Source organism: Oncorhynchus mykiss, chromosome 5 (genome assembly GCF_013265735.2).
Source record: "Oncorhynchus mykiss isolate Arlee chromosome 5, USDA_OmykA_1.1, whole genome shotgun sequence".
Taxonomy (NCBI): Eukaryota; Metazoa; Chordata; class Actinopteri; order Salmoniformes; family Salmonidae; genus Oncorhynchus; species Oncorhynchus mykiss.
The window spans coordinates 27,180,182-27,196,804 of record NC_048569.1 but is presented as its reverse complement, the minus strand read 5'-3'; the positions used below and the strand labels follow the sequence as shown (position 1 = coordinate 27,196,804).

At 44.7% G+C, this 16,623-nt stretch overlaps 1 protein-coding gene across 6 annotated transcripts in view; it reads left to right on the top strand.

The window, feature by feature from the left end:
- The window catches only part of LOC110522882 (splicing factor, suppressor of white-apricot homolog), a 140,998-nt gene that overhangs the window by 84,703 nt on the left and 39,672 nt on the right, over positions 1-16,623 (top strand). For all 6 annotated transcript variants that reach the window (XR_005051704.1, XM_036977163.1, XM_036977162.1 and 3 more), the window contains exon 13: positions 3,801-3,994. Coding sequence is in view for 5 of the 6 variants with exons in the window: in XM_036977163.1 (XP_036833058.1) it covers positions 3,801-3,994 (194 nt within the window). In the remaining variant the exon portion in view is untranslated. The remainder of the gene's footprint in view (positions 1-3,800; positions 3,995-16,623) is intronic.

Genomic DNA, 16,623 nt, shown 5'->3' with positions numbered 1-16,623 from the left:
AGACCACCCTCTGCCCCCAGCTGTGCTCTGGACACCATATGTGAACTGATTGCCCCCCATCTATCTTCAGAGCTCGTGCTGCTAGGCGACCTAAACTGGAACATGCTTAACACCCCAGCCATCCTACAATCTAAACTTGATGCCCTCAATCTCACACAAATTATCAATGAACCTACCAGGTACCTCCCCAAAGCCTTAAACATGGGCACCCTCATAGATATCATCCTAACCAACTTCCCCTCTAAATACACCTCTGCTGTCTTCAACCAAGATCTCAGCGATCACTGCCTCATTGCCTGCATCCGTAATGGGTCAGCGGTCAAACGACCTCCTCTCATCACTGTAAAACGCTCCCTGAAACACTTCAGCGAGCAGGCCTTTCTAATCGACCTGGCCGGGGTATCCTGGAAGGATATTGACCTCATCCCGTCAGTAGAGGATGCCTGGATATTTTTTAAAAATGCCTTCCTAACCATCTTAAATAAACATGCCCCATTCAAGAAATTTAGAACCAGGAACAGATATAGCCCTTGGTTCTCCCCAGACCTGACTGCCCTTAACCAACACAAAAACATCCTATGGTGTTCTGCATTAGCATCGAACAGCCCCCGTGATATGCAGCTGTTCAGGGAAGCTAGAAACCATTATACACAGGCAGTTAGAAAAGCCAAGGCTAGCTTTTTCAAGCAGAAATTTGCTTCTTGCAACACTAACTCAAAAAAGTTCTGGGACACTGTAAAGTCCATGGAGAATAAGAACACCTCCTCCCAGCTGCCCACTGCACTGAAGATAGGAAACACTGTCACCACTGATAAATCCACCATAATTGAAAATTTCAATAAGCATTTTTCTACTGCTGGCCATGCTTTCCACCTGGCTACTCCTACCCCTGTCAACAGCACTGCACCCCCAACAGCAACTCGCCCAAGCCTTCCCCATTTCTCCTTCTCCCAAATCCATTCAGCTGATGTTCTGAAAGAGCTGCAAAATCTGGACCCCTACAAATCAGCCGGGCTAGACAATCTGGACCCTTTCTTTCTAAAATGATCTGCCGAAATTGTTGCCACCCCTATTACTAGCCTGTTCAACCTCTCTTTCGTGTCGTCTGAGATTCCCAAAGATTGGAAAGCAGCTGCGGTCATCCCCCACTTCAAAGGGGGGGACACTCTTGACCCAAACTGCTACAGACCTATATCTATCCTACCATGCCTTTCTAAGGTCTTCGAAAGCCAAGTCAACAAACAGATTACCGACCATTTTGAATCTCACCATACCTTCTCTGCTATGCAATCTGGTTTCAGAGCTGGTCATGGGTGCACCTCAGCCACGCTCAAGGTCCTAAACGATATCTTAACCGCCATCGATAAGAAACATTACTGTGCAGCCGTATTCATTGATCTGGCCAAGGCTTTCGACTCTGTCAATCACCACATCCTCATCGGCAGACTCAACAGCCTTGGTTTCTCAAATGATTGCCTCGCCTGGTTCACCAACTACTTCTCTGATAGAGTTCAGTGTGTCAAATCGGAGGGTCTGTTGTCCGGACCTCTGGCAGTCTCTATGGGGGTGCCACAGGGTTCAATTCTTGGACCGACTCTCTTCTCTGTATACATCAATGAGGTCGCTCTTGCTGCTGGTGAGTCTCTGATCCACCTCTACGCAGACGACACCATTCTGTATACTTCCGGCCCTTCTTTGGACACTGTGTTAACAACCCTCCAGGCAAGCTTCAATGCCATACAACTCTCCTTCCGTGGCCTCCAATTGCTCTTAAATACAAGTAAAACTAAATGCATGCTCTTCAACCGATCGCTACCTACACCTACCCGCCTGTCCAACATCACTACTCTGGACGGCTCTGACTTAGAATACGTGGACAACTACAAATACTTAGGTGTCTGGTTAGACTGTAAACTCTCCTTCCAGACCCATATCAAACATCTCCAATCCAAAGTTAAATCTAGAATTGGCTTCCTATTTCGCAACAAAGCATCCTTCACTCATGCTGCCAAACATACCCTTGTAAAACTGACCATCCTACCAATCCTCGACTTTGGCGATGTAATTTACAAAATAGCCTCCAATACCCTACTCAACAAATTGGATGCAGTCTATCACAGTGCAATCCGTTTTGTCACCAAAGCCCCATATACTACCCACCATTGCGACCTGTACGCTCTCGTTGGCTGGCCCTCGCTTCATACTCGTCGCCAAACCCACTGGCTCCATGTCATCTACAAGACCCTGCTAGGTAAAGTCCCCCCTTATCTCAGCTCGCTGGTCACCATAGCGTCTCCCACCTGTAGCACACGCTCCAGCAGGTATATCTCTCTAGTCATCCCCAAAACCAATTCTTTCTTTGGCCGCCTCTCTTTCCAGTTCTCTGCTGCCAATGACTGGAACGAACTACAAAAATCTCTGAAACTGGAAACACTTATCTCCCTCACTAGCTTTAAGCACCAACTGTCAGAGCAGCTCACAGATTACTGCACCTGTACATAGCCCACCTATAATTTAGCCCTATCAACTACCTCTTTCCCAACTGTATTTAATTTATTTATTTATTTTGCTCCTTTGCACCCCATTATTTTTATTTCTACTTTGCACATTCTTCCATTGCAAAACTACCATTCCAGTGTTTTACTTGCTATATTGTATTTACCTTGCCACCAAGGCCTTTTTTGCCTTTACCTCCCTTCTCACCTCATTTGCTCACATTGTATATAGACTTGTTTATACTTTATTATTGACTGTATGTTTGTTTTATTCCATGTGTAACTCTGTGTTGTTGTATCTGTCGAACTGCTTTGCTTTATCTTGGCCAGGTCGCAATTGTAAATGAGAACTTGTTCTCAACTTGCCTACCTGGTTAAATAAAGGTAAAATAAAAAATAAATAAAAAATTACAAATAAATAAATCAAAATAGGCCGATTTAATCAGTATTGGCTTTTTTGGTCCTCCAATAATCGGTATCGGCGTTGAAAAATCATAATCGGTCGACCTCTAATACAGACGGGTCTGTGCCTTTCCAAATTATGCCCAATCAATTGAATTTACCTCGGGTGGACTCCAATCAAGTTGTAGAAACATCTCAAAGATGATCAATGGAAACAGCATGCAGCTGAGCTCAATTTTAAGTCTCATAGCAAAATGTCTGAATTCTTATCTAAATAAGGTATCTGTTTTTTATTTTTAATACATTTGTAAACATAAAACAAAGAAAATATATGTTAGTTTGTCATTATGGGGTATTGTGCGTAGATTGATGAGGGGAAAAAATAAACATTAAACATTACACCCAGAAAAGGCATGTGTTCTCCACACTCTGACTGGGCCATATCGAACTGGCTGTCCATTGGTCCCTCCACCACTGTATGTTGCTATGATTAAACCCCTCCATCAGTGTCCCGTAGTAAACGGTGCACAGAGCGGGCAGAGCATTCCAATGAGAACCAGGCCGACAGAGAGTGGGGGAGAGGAGTGATCGGCCCTACGTAGTGTGAAATGGCTTTCCCTTACCGTTCAGCCTGCAACCAACCCTCACTGCCTCACTTGCATCTATTTTTGACTGTCAACTTTTAAACCCAATCCCAAACAAACAAATAGCATGCTGACATCACTTAGCCTTAGCACAAAGCGTCATAAGTATAAAGCGTCATAAAAGTACAATGCAGACAGACATCAATAGATTTTGATGACATTTAAAAAGCAAGTTCTAAATATTTTTTTTCTCTCTCTGTTTGTCTGTAGCCAAGCAGAAACTATTAATCTTTATACTGTACCTGACCTCTCCCTCTAGCCAAGCTGAAGTTGGAGGACCGTCTAGCTGCGGCCGCCAGGGAGAAGCTGGCCCAGGCCTCCAAGGAGTCCAAGGAGAAGCAGCTGCAGGCGGAGAGGAAGAGGAAGGCAGCCCTGTTCCTCCAGACCCTCCGGAACCCCCTCACTGGAGAACCTGAGACCAGACGGCCCGGCGAGACCCCTGCCATGCCTGCGGTATGGAGGCATACACACACACACACACACACACACACACACACACTGTGGTGGTGACAGTCCCAGTAGCGATATGCCAGGCATAGAGAGATGGATTTCCTGTTCCTAATGGAGTTTCTTCATCAAGGAGCATATTGTAATTTGCACAGCTGACAGTAATGGACACATAGTGTGTTTTTTCTGTGTGCGCACGTGTACAGGACACGATTTACTTTAAGTTACTTTCACACACTTTCCAAGACACCACATCGATCGTGTCTGGAGCACCCAAGCAGGGAAGCAAATCATATCATATATCACGCACAGCCTGAACAGAGATAAGAGAGATCTGCCCAGGGTTGTGGTCGGTCATTGTGGTCTGCCATATTTAAGCAAGTTGTTGTGGATCAGTGAGGGGAGATTCTGTGTTCGACTATTCTACTGTTGTTACTGCTGCCTGTTGTCTGCTGCCTGGTCTTTAATGACGGACACTGACGTAGCGGTTAACAGATTTCTCTTGCTGTTTCCTGGAGTTAATAAAACTTACACCCAGTCGGTGTCTGAACGATGGGTGTGTTTGTGTGGACACAGAGTAATGGAGAATACATGGAAAAATGAAAGCAAGTTCCCGCAATTACGGTGATTGTATCACACACCCCACTCCACCCACTGAGACACTGTCCCCATTAGCACGAGCTGTGAAATCTGGAGAATCAGACGTTGTTTTCCCAGCCATTGAACGTGTGTGTAGACCTAGAGCAGGGCTCTCCACCCCTGTTCCTGGAGAGCTACCGTCCTGTAGGTTTTCAGTCCAACCCTGGTCCTGGAGAGCTACCGTCCAGTAGGTTTTCATTACAACCCTGTTCCTGGAGAGCTACCGTCCTGTAGGTTTTCAGTCCAACCCTGGTCCTGGAGAGCTACCGTCCAGTAGGTTTTCATTCCAACCCTGTTCCCGGAGAACTACCGTCCAGTAGGTTTTCATTCCAACCCTGTTCCCGGAGAGCTACCGTCCTGTAGGTTTTCAGTCCAACCCTGTTCCTGGAGAGCTACCGTCCAGTAGGTTTTCAGCCCAACCCTGTTCCTGGAGAGCTACCGTCCTGTAGGTTTTCAGCCCGACCCTGTTCCTGGAGAGCTACCGTCCAGTAGAGCAACCTCTCCAGGAACAGGGTTGGTGAGGTTTGGTCTAGAGGAAGACCCCTTCGTGCCAACCTTTCCTGGGATATGCCTTTTCTCCCCACCGAACAGATGAGAAGTTTCTTAGTTCTTTATCTATTGTCTATGTGAACTTGCCTGTCGGTCCACTTCCTTTCAAGGTTTCGCCCCACAGGCTTAAGAAAATATATACACAGGCATCTGGGAAATATGTATTTTTAGTGCCCTCGTTGTCATAAGTGGATATCGCTGTCTGCATCCTCTAGCCATAATGCATTTCCAATATGAATTTGCCTTTAGATTCTTGGCTCTCCATCTAGGCATTCCCCTTAATTGGCGTTTGGTTCGCCTCTCCCTCTCTCCCCCTCACTCTTTCTCTGATACAGCTCCTGTGTGAAGAAACATATTAGGGATATTTATATCCATCTTTTTAGACTATCTTTATGTTAATTTTTAGTTACAGTCCTCTCTCCCTGAGATGACAGGCTGTGTCTATCTGTTCTCCCTCCTCCACTCCGCCCACCATGAAGCTAAGCGACCCGACACACCCTCCCGTTCCGTCGTAAGCAGCTAACGGCAGCCCGGCCCAGTGGGGAGTTTACGACAACCCCCGCCACACTCCACCACCCCCCTATTTGTCAGAGTTACTCACCGCTGGTGACCTATGGTGCCTGTCTCACAGGTTTTTTCCACTGCAACAAAACCGGGAGCCAGCGGTGAAGCTGGCATCTTGTCGTTTTCCACTGTGAAAAATGATGCCCTATTTAACTTATCATGCCTGACTGGCTGAGAGGCTGTGATTTATGCAGACTGGGATGTGTTCATACATGAGTACCTGTATTCTTTACTGGCTGCTTTTACAGTGGAGAGGTAGCTTATAAAGCTCTTCTCAGGAGGAGTCTATTAAAGCAGGCAATCCCCTGCTAGGATTTCAACCTGCTACTGCTTTGTGACCAGAGCACCTCCACGACACCTGTCGAGTCCTAACCCCCAGTGGTAGTTTAAAGATACTGATTGTTGTTTTAGCCTTTGTTTTTTGTTTTTTTTTCAACTTTCCACTTGTTCCCCACTTTACCCCAAAATTCTCAGGGCTCCGCTTGCTTCTCTCCTCACCCTTTTTGTTGATGAGGGAGTATATGTATTTTTACAGTGTGGAGAGAGATATATGTGTGTGCTGTTAACAGACTCCGCTGTGTGATGTCGGCACTTTGTTTGCAGTGTTTCTAGTGGTTCATGGCTTGTTTGTGAGTGCATCTAAGCATGTAGCAGGAGAGTGGCCGCGAGACAGAAATACTCAAAGGATTCTCACAGAAGAGGTGGAAAGCACTCTTCCTCTAATAACTACCTCCTAAAACATATAGTACGAAAAGCAGTGAAAAGAACAGCACTGTTTGGCCTTTTCTCCATAGAGTAATGCTGTGACAAGAACAGCACCGTTGGGCCTTTTCTCCATAGAGTAATGCTGTGACAAGAACAGCACCGTTGGGCCTTTTCTCCATAGAGTAATGCTGTGACAAGAACAGCACAGTTGGGCCTTTTCTCCATAGAGTAATGCTGTGACAAGAACAGCACCGTTGGGCCTTTTCTCCATAGAGTAATGCTGTGACAAGAACAGCACCGTTGGGCCTTTTCTCCATAGAGTAATGCTGTGACAAGAACAGCACCGTTGGGCCTTTTCTCCATAGAGTAATGCTGTGACAAGAACAGCACCGTTGGGCCTTTTCTCCATAGAGTAATGCTGTGACAAGAACAGCACCGTTGGGCCTTTTCTCCATAGAGTAATGCTGTGACAAGAACAGCACCGTTGGTCCTTTTCTCCATAGAGTAATGCTGTGACAAGAACAGCACTGTTGGTCCTTTTCTCCATAGAGTAATGCTGTGACAAGAACAGCACCGTTGGGCCTTTTCTCCATAGAGTAATGCTGTGACAAGCAAGACTAAGCCACTTCAAAGTTTAAGTAAGATTCAAGGAAAGTGTTTGATGTTGGGAGTGTCTGTCCACAGTGAAATGCTGTTTGTCAGCTCTCTCTTATGTGTGCCCAATGGGTGACATCCCTGTCTGGGGACATGGACAGTCACCTGTTCAGCCAGGTGGTGCTGGGAGGAGTCCTGTCATGGCCGTGTCCTCTCTGTCACTCTGGCCAGCTGTGCTGGGAAGGATGTGCTCAGTCTGGACAGGACAGGAGGGCTAGACTATATTGATGAGGATAAGTTGTTTTCAGGCTACTGGAGTTTGCTAAACTTTAGTTTTTTAGAGCACTGGGTGCTTTGTTCTTGTGACTTCACTACAAGTAAAATGTTGTTTTCCTTTAACTTTAACGATGCCATAGACTTTGCATGAGTGAATGACAAACACCACATCTCTTAGAATAGCTGTTCGAGAACACTGCAATGGCACTAATAGCCCTTTCTCCTCGCCAGTGGAACAAATGGTGATTGTTGTCATTTCAGAGATCTCCTTGCTGCCAGTCGCTCCTTTATGACAGTTTCTGCTCGGTGTGTTGTTGTGTGTGTACTGTCTAGTGATAGTGCGTGTTGTCGTGAGGAGCGGTGACAGTGACGCAGACTTATTAGTGTTCCATTATGAAGAAGGGGTGACGCAGCCGCATGCGTGCACCCCACTGAAAGAATCAACTGTCTACAGGACTCGGCAGCAGGAGTACTAGCAGCACACAGAAAGAAATGTACATTTATTTTGTGAGGCACAGTTTCATCTGGGGTTAGGGCTGTGATGGGAGCCTGTCAGGAACACAGAGAAATGCTGACTGGCTTTAGCAAGGGACTGCCAGAAGGAGAAATAAAGAGAGAAAGATGAACTTGAATCATATTTTTAAGAAGAGGCTTGTGGTATGAAGTGCGTCTCTGAGGTTAATTCCTGAAAAGAGAACTGGGTGAGAAGCGTTTAGTCTGGTTTTAGACCCCATCATAGCACTGAGACTGCACTTAAATGAGAAGCGTTCTGGAGAGGGAAGAACTGAGAGAAGAGGTTCTGAATCATTACAGTCATTATTGCGGGAGAGCCAGGGCCAAGGCAGCACAGCCTATGCTAAATGTTGACTCCACAAAAACAAAAAAAACTTTTCTTTTTAGACTGCAAAGTGAGTTGGTAGCACGGAAGGAGATTTTGGGGAATAGCCCTGTGTCAATCAAGGACTTTGACAAACTAGTGTATGTCAGTTTAGTATTAAGCATTGCAAAGAAAAGGTTAAACATTTTTGTCATTGAAATGATGACATTCAAGTGTTTAAGTGAAAATCAAGTTCAAGTGCATTATTAAATACTTCAAACTTAAGCAGAAATGGAATACGTGCCAATCCGGTCTTGTCTGCCCTGGCTCCCTCTTCACCTGTTTAGAAACTGAACACCCCTCTCCGTTGTCTTCAGGTTCATTCGGTTCACACACAAAGGCTTGGTGTCTGTGAGGCACGGCAGTCAAATCAGTCATTTGAGCTGACACTATATACGAACACAGAACTTTTATCGCCACTTTTTTTTCAGCTTACAGTCCTGCAGCCACCCCAAATTGTTGGAGGAGATTGCTTCTGAAGATGGATTCATTTCCGTGTGAGGGGCTGTGATGCCTTCTGAAATAACTTATTTATACCAATTCATTCGCCACAGCTCTCTTTTTCAGTCCCCTTCTCTCCCCTCTCTGTCTTTATCTACAGCCTGAATACAGTAAACCACAGTCGTATTTCTCACCATGGCTTAGCCCATAATGGAAATATAAAGTGTTCGGAAAGTATTCAGACCCCTTGACTTTTTCGACATTTTGTAATGTTACAATTTTATTATGAAATTGATTCAATAAATGTATTTCCTTATCAATCTACACACAGTACCCAATAATGACAACGCAAAAATTGTTTTTTAGACATTTTTACCTTATTTATATAAATATTCAGAACATTTTCTATGAGACTCGAAATTGAGCTCAGTTGCATCCTGTTTCCATTGATCATCCCACAGTTGACAGTATGTCATTTCAAAAACCAAGCCATCAGGTCAAAGGAGTTGTCAGTAGAGCTCCAAGACAGGATTGTGGCGAGGCACAGATCTGGGGAAGGGTACCAAACAACAATGTCTGCAGCATTCAATCAATCAATCAAATGTATTTATAAAGCCCCTTTTACATCAGCCGATGTCACAAAGTGCTATACAGAAACTCAGCCTAAAACCACAAACAGCAAGCAATGCAGATGTAGAAGCATGTTGGCTAGGATAAACTCCGTAGAAAGGCAGGAACCTAAAAAGCTGTCCTTGAAACAGTCTTGATATGTTCGTCGAAGAGAGATCAGGGTCCAGAGTAACGCCGAGGTGCTTTACAGTTTTATTTGAGACGACTGTACAACCATCAAGATTAATTGTCAGATCCAACAGAAAATCTCTTTGTTTCTTGGGACCTAGAACTAGCATCTCTGTTTTGCCCAAGTTTAAAAGTAAAACATTTGCCGCTATCCACTTACTTATGTCTGAAACGCAGGCTTCCAGGTAGAGCAATTTTGGGGCTTCACCATGTTTCATCGAAATGTACAGCTGTGTATCGTCCACATAGCAGTGAAAGTTAACATTATGTTTCCGAATTATATCACCAAGAGATAAAATATATAGTGAAAACAACAAAGGATCTAAAACAGAACCTTGAGGAACACCGAAATTTACAGTTGTTGTTTTGGACAAACCATCCACAGAGACAAACTGATTTCTTTCTGACAGATAAGATCTAAAGAAGGCCAGAACTTGTCCATGTAGACCAATTTGGGTTTCTAATCTCTCCAAAAGAATGTGGTGATCGATGGTATCAAAAGCAGCACTAAGGTCTAGGAGCAAGAGGACAGATGCAGAGCCTTGGTCTGTTGCCATTGAAAGGTAATTTACCACCTTCAAGTGCAGTCTCAGTGCTATGATGGGGTCTAAAACCAGACTAAAACGTTTCATATACATTGTTAAGTCTTCAGGAAGGCAGTGAGTTGCTGCGCAACAGGTTTTTCGAAAAATCTTGGGATGAATGGGAGATTTGATATCAGCTGATTTTAGTTTTTTATATTTTCTGGGTCAAGATTTATTACTGCCACTTTTAGTGAGTTTGGTACACATCCGGTGGATAGGGTGCCATTTATTATGTTCAACATAGGGCCAAGCACAGGAAGCAGCTCTTTCAGTAATTTAGTTGGAATAAGGTCCAGTATGCAGCTTGACGGTTTAGAGGCCATGACTATTTTCATCAATGTGTCAAGAGATATAGTATTTAAAAACTTGATTGTCTCCCTTTGATCCTATGTCCTGACAGTGTTGTGCAGACTCAGGACAACATAGATTTAAAGTGGAGTCCATCATTTTCTTTCCCAATGATCATGATCTTCTCGTCAAAGAAGTTCATGAATGTATCACTGCTGAAGTGAAAGCCATCCTCTCTTGGGGAATGCTGCTTTTTAGTTAGCTTTGCAACAGTATCAAAAAGACATTTAGAATTGTTCTTATTCTCCATCCTTTTTTTCCAACTTAATTGTTTTTAGGGGTGTGACTGCATCTAGAGTATTACACAAGGTTAAATTAAGTTCCTCAGGTGGTTAACCGATTGTTATACTCTGACGTCCTTGGGTAGGTGGAGGGATTCTGGAAGGGCATCTAGGAATCTTTGGGTTGGCCGAGACTATAGCACGACTTTTGATGATCCTTGGTTGGGGTCTGAGCAGATTATTTGTTGTGATTGCAAACATAATAAAATGGTGGTCCGATTATGAGGAAAAACATTTATTCCACAGGACAAAACTAGGTCCAGAGTATGACTGTGGCAGTGAGTAGGTCCGGAGACATGTTGGACAAAACCCACTGAGTCAATGATGGCTCCGAAAGTCTTTTGGAGTGGGTCTGTTAACTTTTCAATGTGAATAATAAAGTCACCAAAAATGTGAATATTATCTGCTATGACTACAAGGTCCGATAGGAATTCAGGGAACTCAGTGAGGAACGCTGTATATGGCCCAGGAGGCCTGTAAACAGTAGCTATAAAAAGTGATTGTGTAGGCTGCATAGATTTTATGACTAGAATCTCAAAAGAAGAAAACGCAGTCATTTTTATTTGTAAATTGAAATTTGCTATCATAAATGTTAACAACACCTTCATGTTTGCGGGATGCGCGGGGGATTTGGTCACTAGTGTAACCAGGAGGAGAGGCCTCATTTAACACAGTAAATTCATCAGGATTAAGCCATGTTTCAGTCAGGCCAATCACATCAAGATTATGATCAGTGATTAGTTCATTGACTATAAGTTGGAAGTGATGGATCTAACATTAAGTAACCCTGTTTTGAAATATCACAATCTTTCAATAATGACAGGAATGGAGCTCTTTATTCCAGTAAGATTGCAAAGGCGAACACCGCCATGTTTAGTTTGCCCAACCTAGGTCTAAGCACAGACATCGTCTCAATGGGGATAGCTGAGCTGACTACACTAACTGTGCTAGTGGCAGACTCCACTAAGCTAGCAGGCTGGCTATCTCATTGTGGAGCTGGAGGAGTTAGAGCCCTGTCTATGTTCATAGATAAGATGAGAGCACCTCTCCAGCTAGGATGGAATCAGTCACTCCTCAGCAGGCCAGCCTTGGTCCCGTTTGTGGATGAGTCCCAGAAAGAGGGCCAATTATCTACAAATTCTACCTTTTGGGAGGGACAGAAAACAGTTTAACCAGCGATTGAGTTGTGAGACTCTGCAGTCGAGCTCATCACTCACCCTAACTGGGCAGGGGTCAGAGACAATTACTCGATGCGGACACATCTGTCTAGCTGATTTACACGCTGAGGCTATGTTGCACTTGGTAACCTCTGACTGTTTCATCCTAACATGGTTGGTGCCGACGTGGATAGCAATATCCTTATACACTCTACACTCGCCAATTTTAGCCTTAGCCAGCACCATCTTCAGATTAGCCTTAACGTTGGTAGCCCTGCCCCTGGTAAACAGTGTATGATCGCTGGATGATTCTTTTAAGGTCTAATACTGCGGGTAATAGAGTCGCCAATGACTAGGGTTTTGGATTTGTCAGAGCTAATGGTGGGAGGCTTCGGCGTCTCAGACCCCGTAACAGGTGGAGGAAAGACCAGAGAAGGCTCGGCCTCTGACTCCGACTTGTTGCTTAATGGGGAGAACTGGTTGAAAGTTTCTGACGGCTGAATGAGCGACACTGGTTGATCATTCCTACAGCATTTCCTTCCAGAAGCCAAGAGAAAATTGTCCAACTGCGGCCCTTGGTCAGGTAGGTGACCAAGAACAGAAGCCAAGAACAGAAACCCAATGGTCACTCTGACAGAGCTCCAGATTTCCTCTGTGGAGATATGAGAACCTTCCAGAAGGCCAACCATCTTTGCAACACTCCATCAATCAGGCCTTTATGGTAGAGGGGGCAGACGGAAGCCACTCCTCAGTAAATGGCCCATGACAGCCTGCTTGGAGTTTGCCAAAAGGCACCTAAAGACTCCCAGACCATCAGAAACAAAGATTCTCTGGTCTGATGAAACCAGGCGTGAATGGCAAGCGTCACATCTGGAGGAAGCCTGGTACCATTCCTACGGTGAAGCATGATGGTGGCAGAATCATGCTGTGGGGATATTTTTCAGGGGCAGGGGCTGGGAGACTAGTCAGGATCGAGGGAAAGATGAACAGAGCAAAGTACAGAGAGATCCTTGATTAAAACCCTCTCCAGAGTACTCAGGATAATAAGATGGCGCCGAAGAACATAGCTGACGTTTTACATTCTCCCATTTTTAGTTTTTTTTTGCATTTTGTGTAACTTATGTTTTTAATTATTGTCTACATAATGTTGCTGCTACTGTCTCTTATGACCGAAAATAACTTCTGGACATCAGAACAGCGATTACTCTCCGTGGACTGGAAGAAACTTTTCCCTTTAACAAGTCCGATTAGATGGATATTCTGCTTTCACTGGAACAGGCCCAGACCCACGTCTTTTGCGTGAAGAATTGAAGCAGGAAAAGGGGCCGCAGATCAGGCAGCCTTCTGAGAATCCTAAGGCAAGCGAGTAAACTCCCACTGCCATCCGTTCTTCTTGCTAACGTGCAATCATGGGAAAATAAAATTGATGACCTACAATTAAGATTATCCTACCAACGAGACATTAAAAACTGTAACATCTTATGTTTCACCGAGACGTGACTGAACGAAGATAGAGACAATATAGAGCTAGCGGGATTTTCCATGCACCTGCAGAACAGAGACACTACCTCTGTTAAGACAAGGGGTGGGGGTGTGTGTCTATTTGGCAATAACAGCTGGTGCACGATGTCTAATATTAAATAATTATTGAGGTATTGCTCACCTGAGGTAGAGTACCTTATGATAAATTGTCACTTTCAAGGAGCGGAAGACTAATCCGGATGCTTATAAGAAATCCCACTATGCCCTCAGACGATCCATCAAACAAGCAAAGTGTCAATACAGGATTAAGATTGAATCCTACTACACCGGCTCTGACGCTCATCAGATGTGGCAGGGCTTGCAGACTTACAGACTACAAAGGGAAGCACGGACGCGAGCTGCCCATTGAAGCGAGCGTACCAGACTAGCTAAATGCCTTTTATGCTCACTTCGAGGCAAGCAACGCTGAAGCATGGATGAGAGCACCAGCTGTTCTGGATGACTGTGTGATAACGCTCTCGGTAGCCGATGTGAACAAAACCTTTAAACAGGTCAACATTCACAAAACCGCTGGGCCAGATAGATTTCCAGGACGAGTACTCAAAGCATGCGCAGACCAATTGGCAAGTGTCTTCACTGACATTTTCAACCTCTCCCTGACCGAGTCTGTAATACCTACATATTTCAAGCAGACCACGATCGTCCCTGTGCCCAATGAAGGGAAGGTAACCTGCCTAAATGATTATTGCCCCGTGACACGCACGTCGGTAGCCATGAAGTGCTTTGAAAGGCTGGTCATGACTCACATCAACAGCATCCTCCTGGACACCCTAGACCCACTCCAATTCACATACCGCCCCAACAGATCCACAGATGACGCAATCTCAATCTCACTCCACACTGCCCTTTCTCACCTGGACAAAAGGAACACCTATGTGAGAACGCTGTTTGTTGACTACAGCTCAGCGTTCAACACCATAGTGCCCACAAAGCTCATCACTAAGCTAAGGACTGGGACTAAACACCTCCCTCTGCAACTGGATCCTGGACTTCCTGACAGGCCGCCCCCAGGTGGTAAGAGTAGGCAACAACACGTTGGCCACGCTGATCCTGAACACTGGAGCCCCTCTGGGGTATGTACTTAGTCCCCTCCTGTATTCCCTGTTCACCCATGACTGCGTGGCCAAACACAATTCCAACACCATTAAGTTTGCTGATGACACAACGGTGGTAGGCCTGATCACCGACAACATTGAGACGGCCTATAGGGAGAAGGTCAGAGAACTGACAATGTGGTGCCAGGACAACAACCTCTCCTTCAATGTGAGCAAGACAAAGGAGCTGATTGTGGACTGCAGGAAAGGGCAGGCCGAACAGGCCCTCATTAACATCGACGGGGCTGAAGTGGAGTGGGTCGGGATTTTCAAGTTCCTTGGTGTCCACATCACCAACGAACTATCATGGTCCTAACATGCCAAGACAGTCGTGAAGAGGGCATGACAAAACCTTTCCCCCTCAGGAGACTGAAAAGAGTTGGCATGGGTCTCCAGATCCTCAAAAGATTCTTCAGCTGCACCATCGAGAGCATCCTCGGCATCTGACCGTAAGTCACTGCAGAGGGTAGTGCGAACTGCCCAGTATATCACTGGGGCCATGCTTCCTGCCACCTATATAATAGGTGGTGTCGGAGGAAAGCCCATAAAATTGTTAGACTCCAGTCACCGCATGGCAAGCGGTACCGGAGCACCAAGTCTAGGACCAAAAGGCACTTCAACAGCTTCTACCCCCAAGCCATAAGACTGCTGAATATTTAATCAAATCGCCACTGAACAATTTACATCCCCCCCCTCCCTTTTGTACACTGCTGCAACTCTCTGTTTGTTATCTATGCATAGTCACTTCGCCCCCACCGACATGTACAGATTACCTCAACTAGCCTGTACCTTCCCACACTGCCTCGGTACCGGTGCCCCCTGTATTTACCCGAGTTATTGTTGTTCTTATTGTGTTACTTTTTATTATTACTTTTTATTTTAGTCTACTTGGTAAATATTTTCTTAACTCTTCTTGAACTGCACTGTTGGTTAAGGGCTTGTAAGTAAGCATTTCATGGTAAAGTCTACACTTGTTGTATTCGGCGCAAAGTTTGATTTGACCTCAGACTGGGGCCAATGTTCACCTTCCAACAGGACAACGACCCTAAGCGCACAGCCAAGACAACGCATAAGACAACGCAGCCAGAGCCTGGACTTGAACATCTCTGGAGACACCTGAAAATATCTGTGCAGCGGCGCTCCCCATCCAACCTGACAGAGCTTGAGAGGATCTGTAGAAAAGAATGGGAGAAACTCCCCAAGTACAGGTGTGCCAAGCTTGTAGCAGACTTACCCAAGAATACTCAAGAGCTGTAATCGCTGCCAATTATGCTTCAACAAAGCGCTGAGTAAAGGGTCTGAATTCTTAATCTTGATACTAACCATCCCGCATGCGGGAGCGTAATCATCGCCTCAAACTAATTAGCATAACGCAGCAGACATAAATATCCCTAGAAAATGTTCCAATTCATGAAAATCACAAATTAAATATATTGAGACACAGCTCAGCCTTTTGTTAATCACACTGTCATCTCAGATTTTCAAAATATGCTTTACAGCCAACGCTAGACAAGCATTTGTGTAAGTTTATCATAGCATAGCATTATGCCCTGCTGGCAGCAGGCAACATTTTCACGAAAATAAGAAAAGCAATCAAATTAAATCATTTACCTTTGAAAAACTTAGTATGTTTTCACTCACGAGACTCCCAGTTAGATAGCAAATGTTCCTTTTTTCCAAAAATATTATTTTTGTAGGCGAAATAGCTAAGTTTGTTCTTCACGAAAATGCGGTCACTACAACGCCAAACTTTTTTCCAAATTAGCTTCATAATATCGACAGAAACATGGCAAACGTTGTTTAGAATCAATCCTCAAGGTGTTTTTCACATATCTATTCGATAAAATATCCACCGGGACAATTGGTTTCTCATAAGAAGCGATTGGAAAAATGGCTACTTCTGTACTTTACGCAAGATTTTCTGCGGGAGCCATCAATGCTCAATGTGGTCCCTTACGGCTATTCTTCAACATAAATGCGTAAAAAGACGTCACAATGCTGTAGACACCTTGGTGAATACGTAGAAAGTGTACGCTCATTCGTAGCCCATTCACAGCCATATAAGGAGTCATTGGCATGCAGCGCTTTCAAAATATGGGGCACTTCCTGATTTGATTTTTATCTGGGTTTCGCCTGTAACATCAGTTTTGTTGCACTCACAGACAATATCTTTGCAGTTTTGGAAA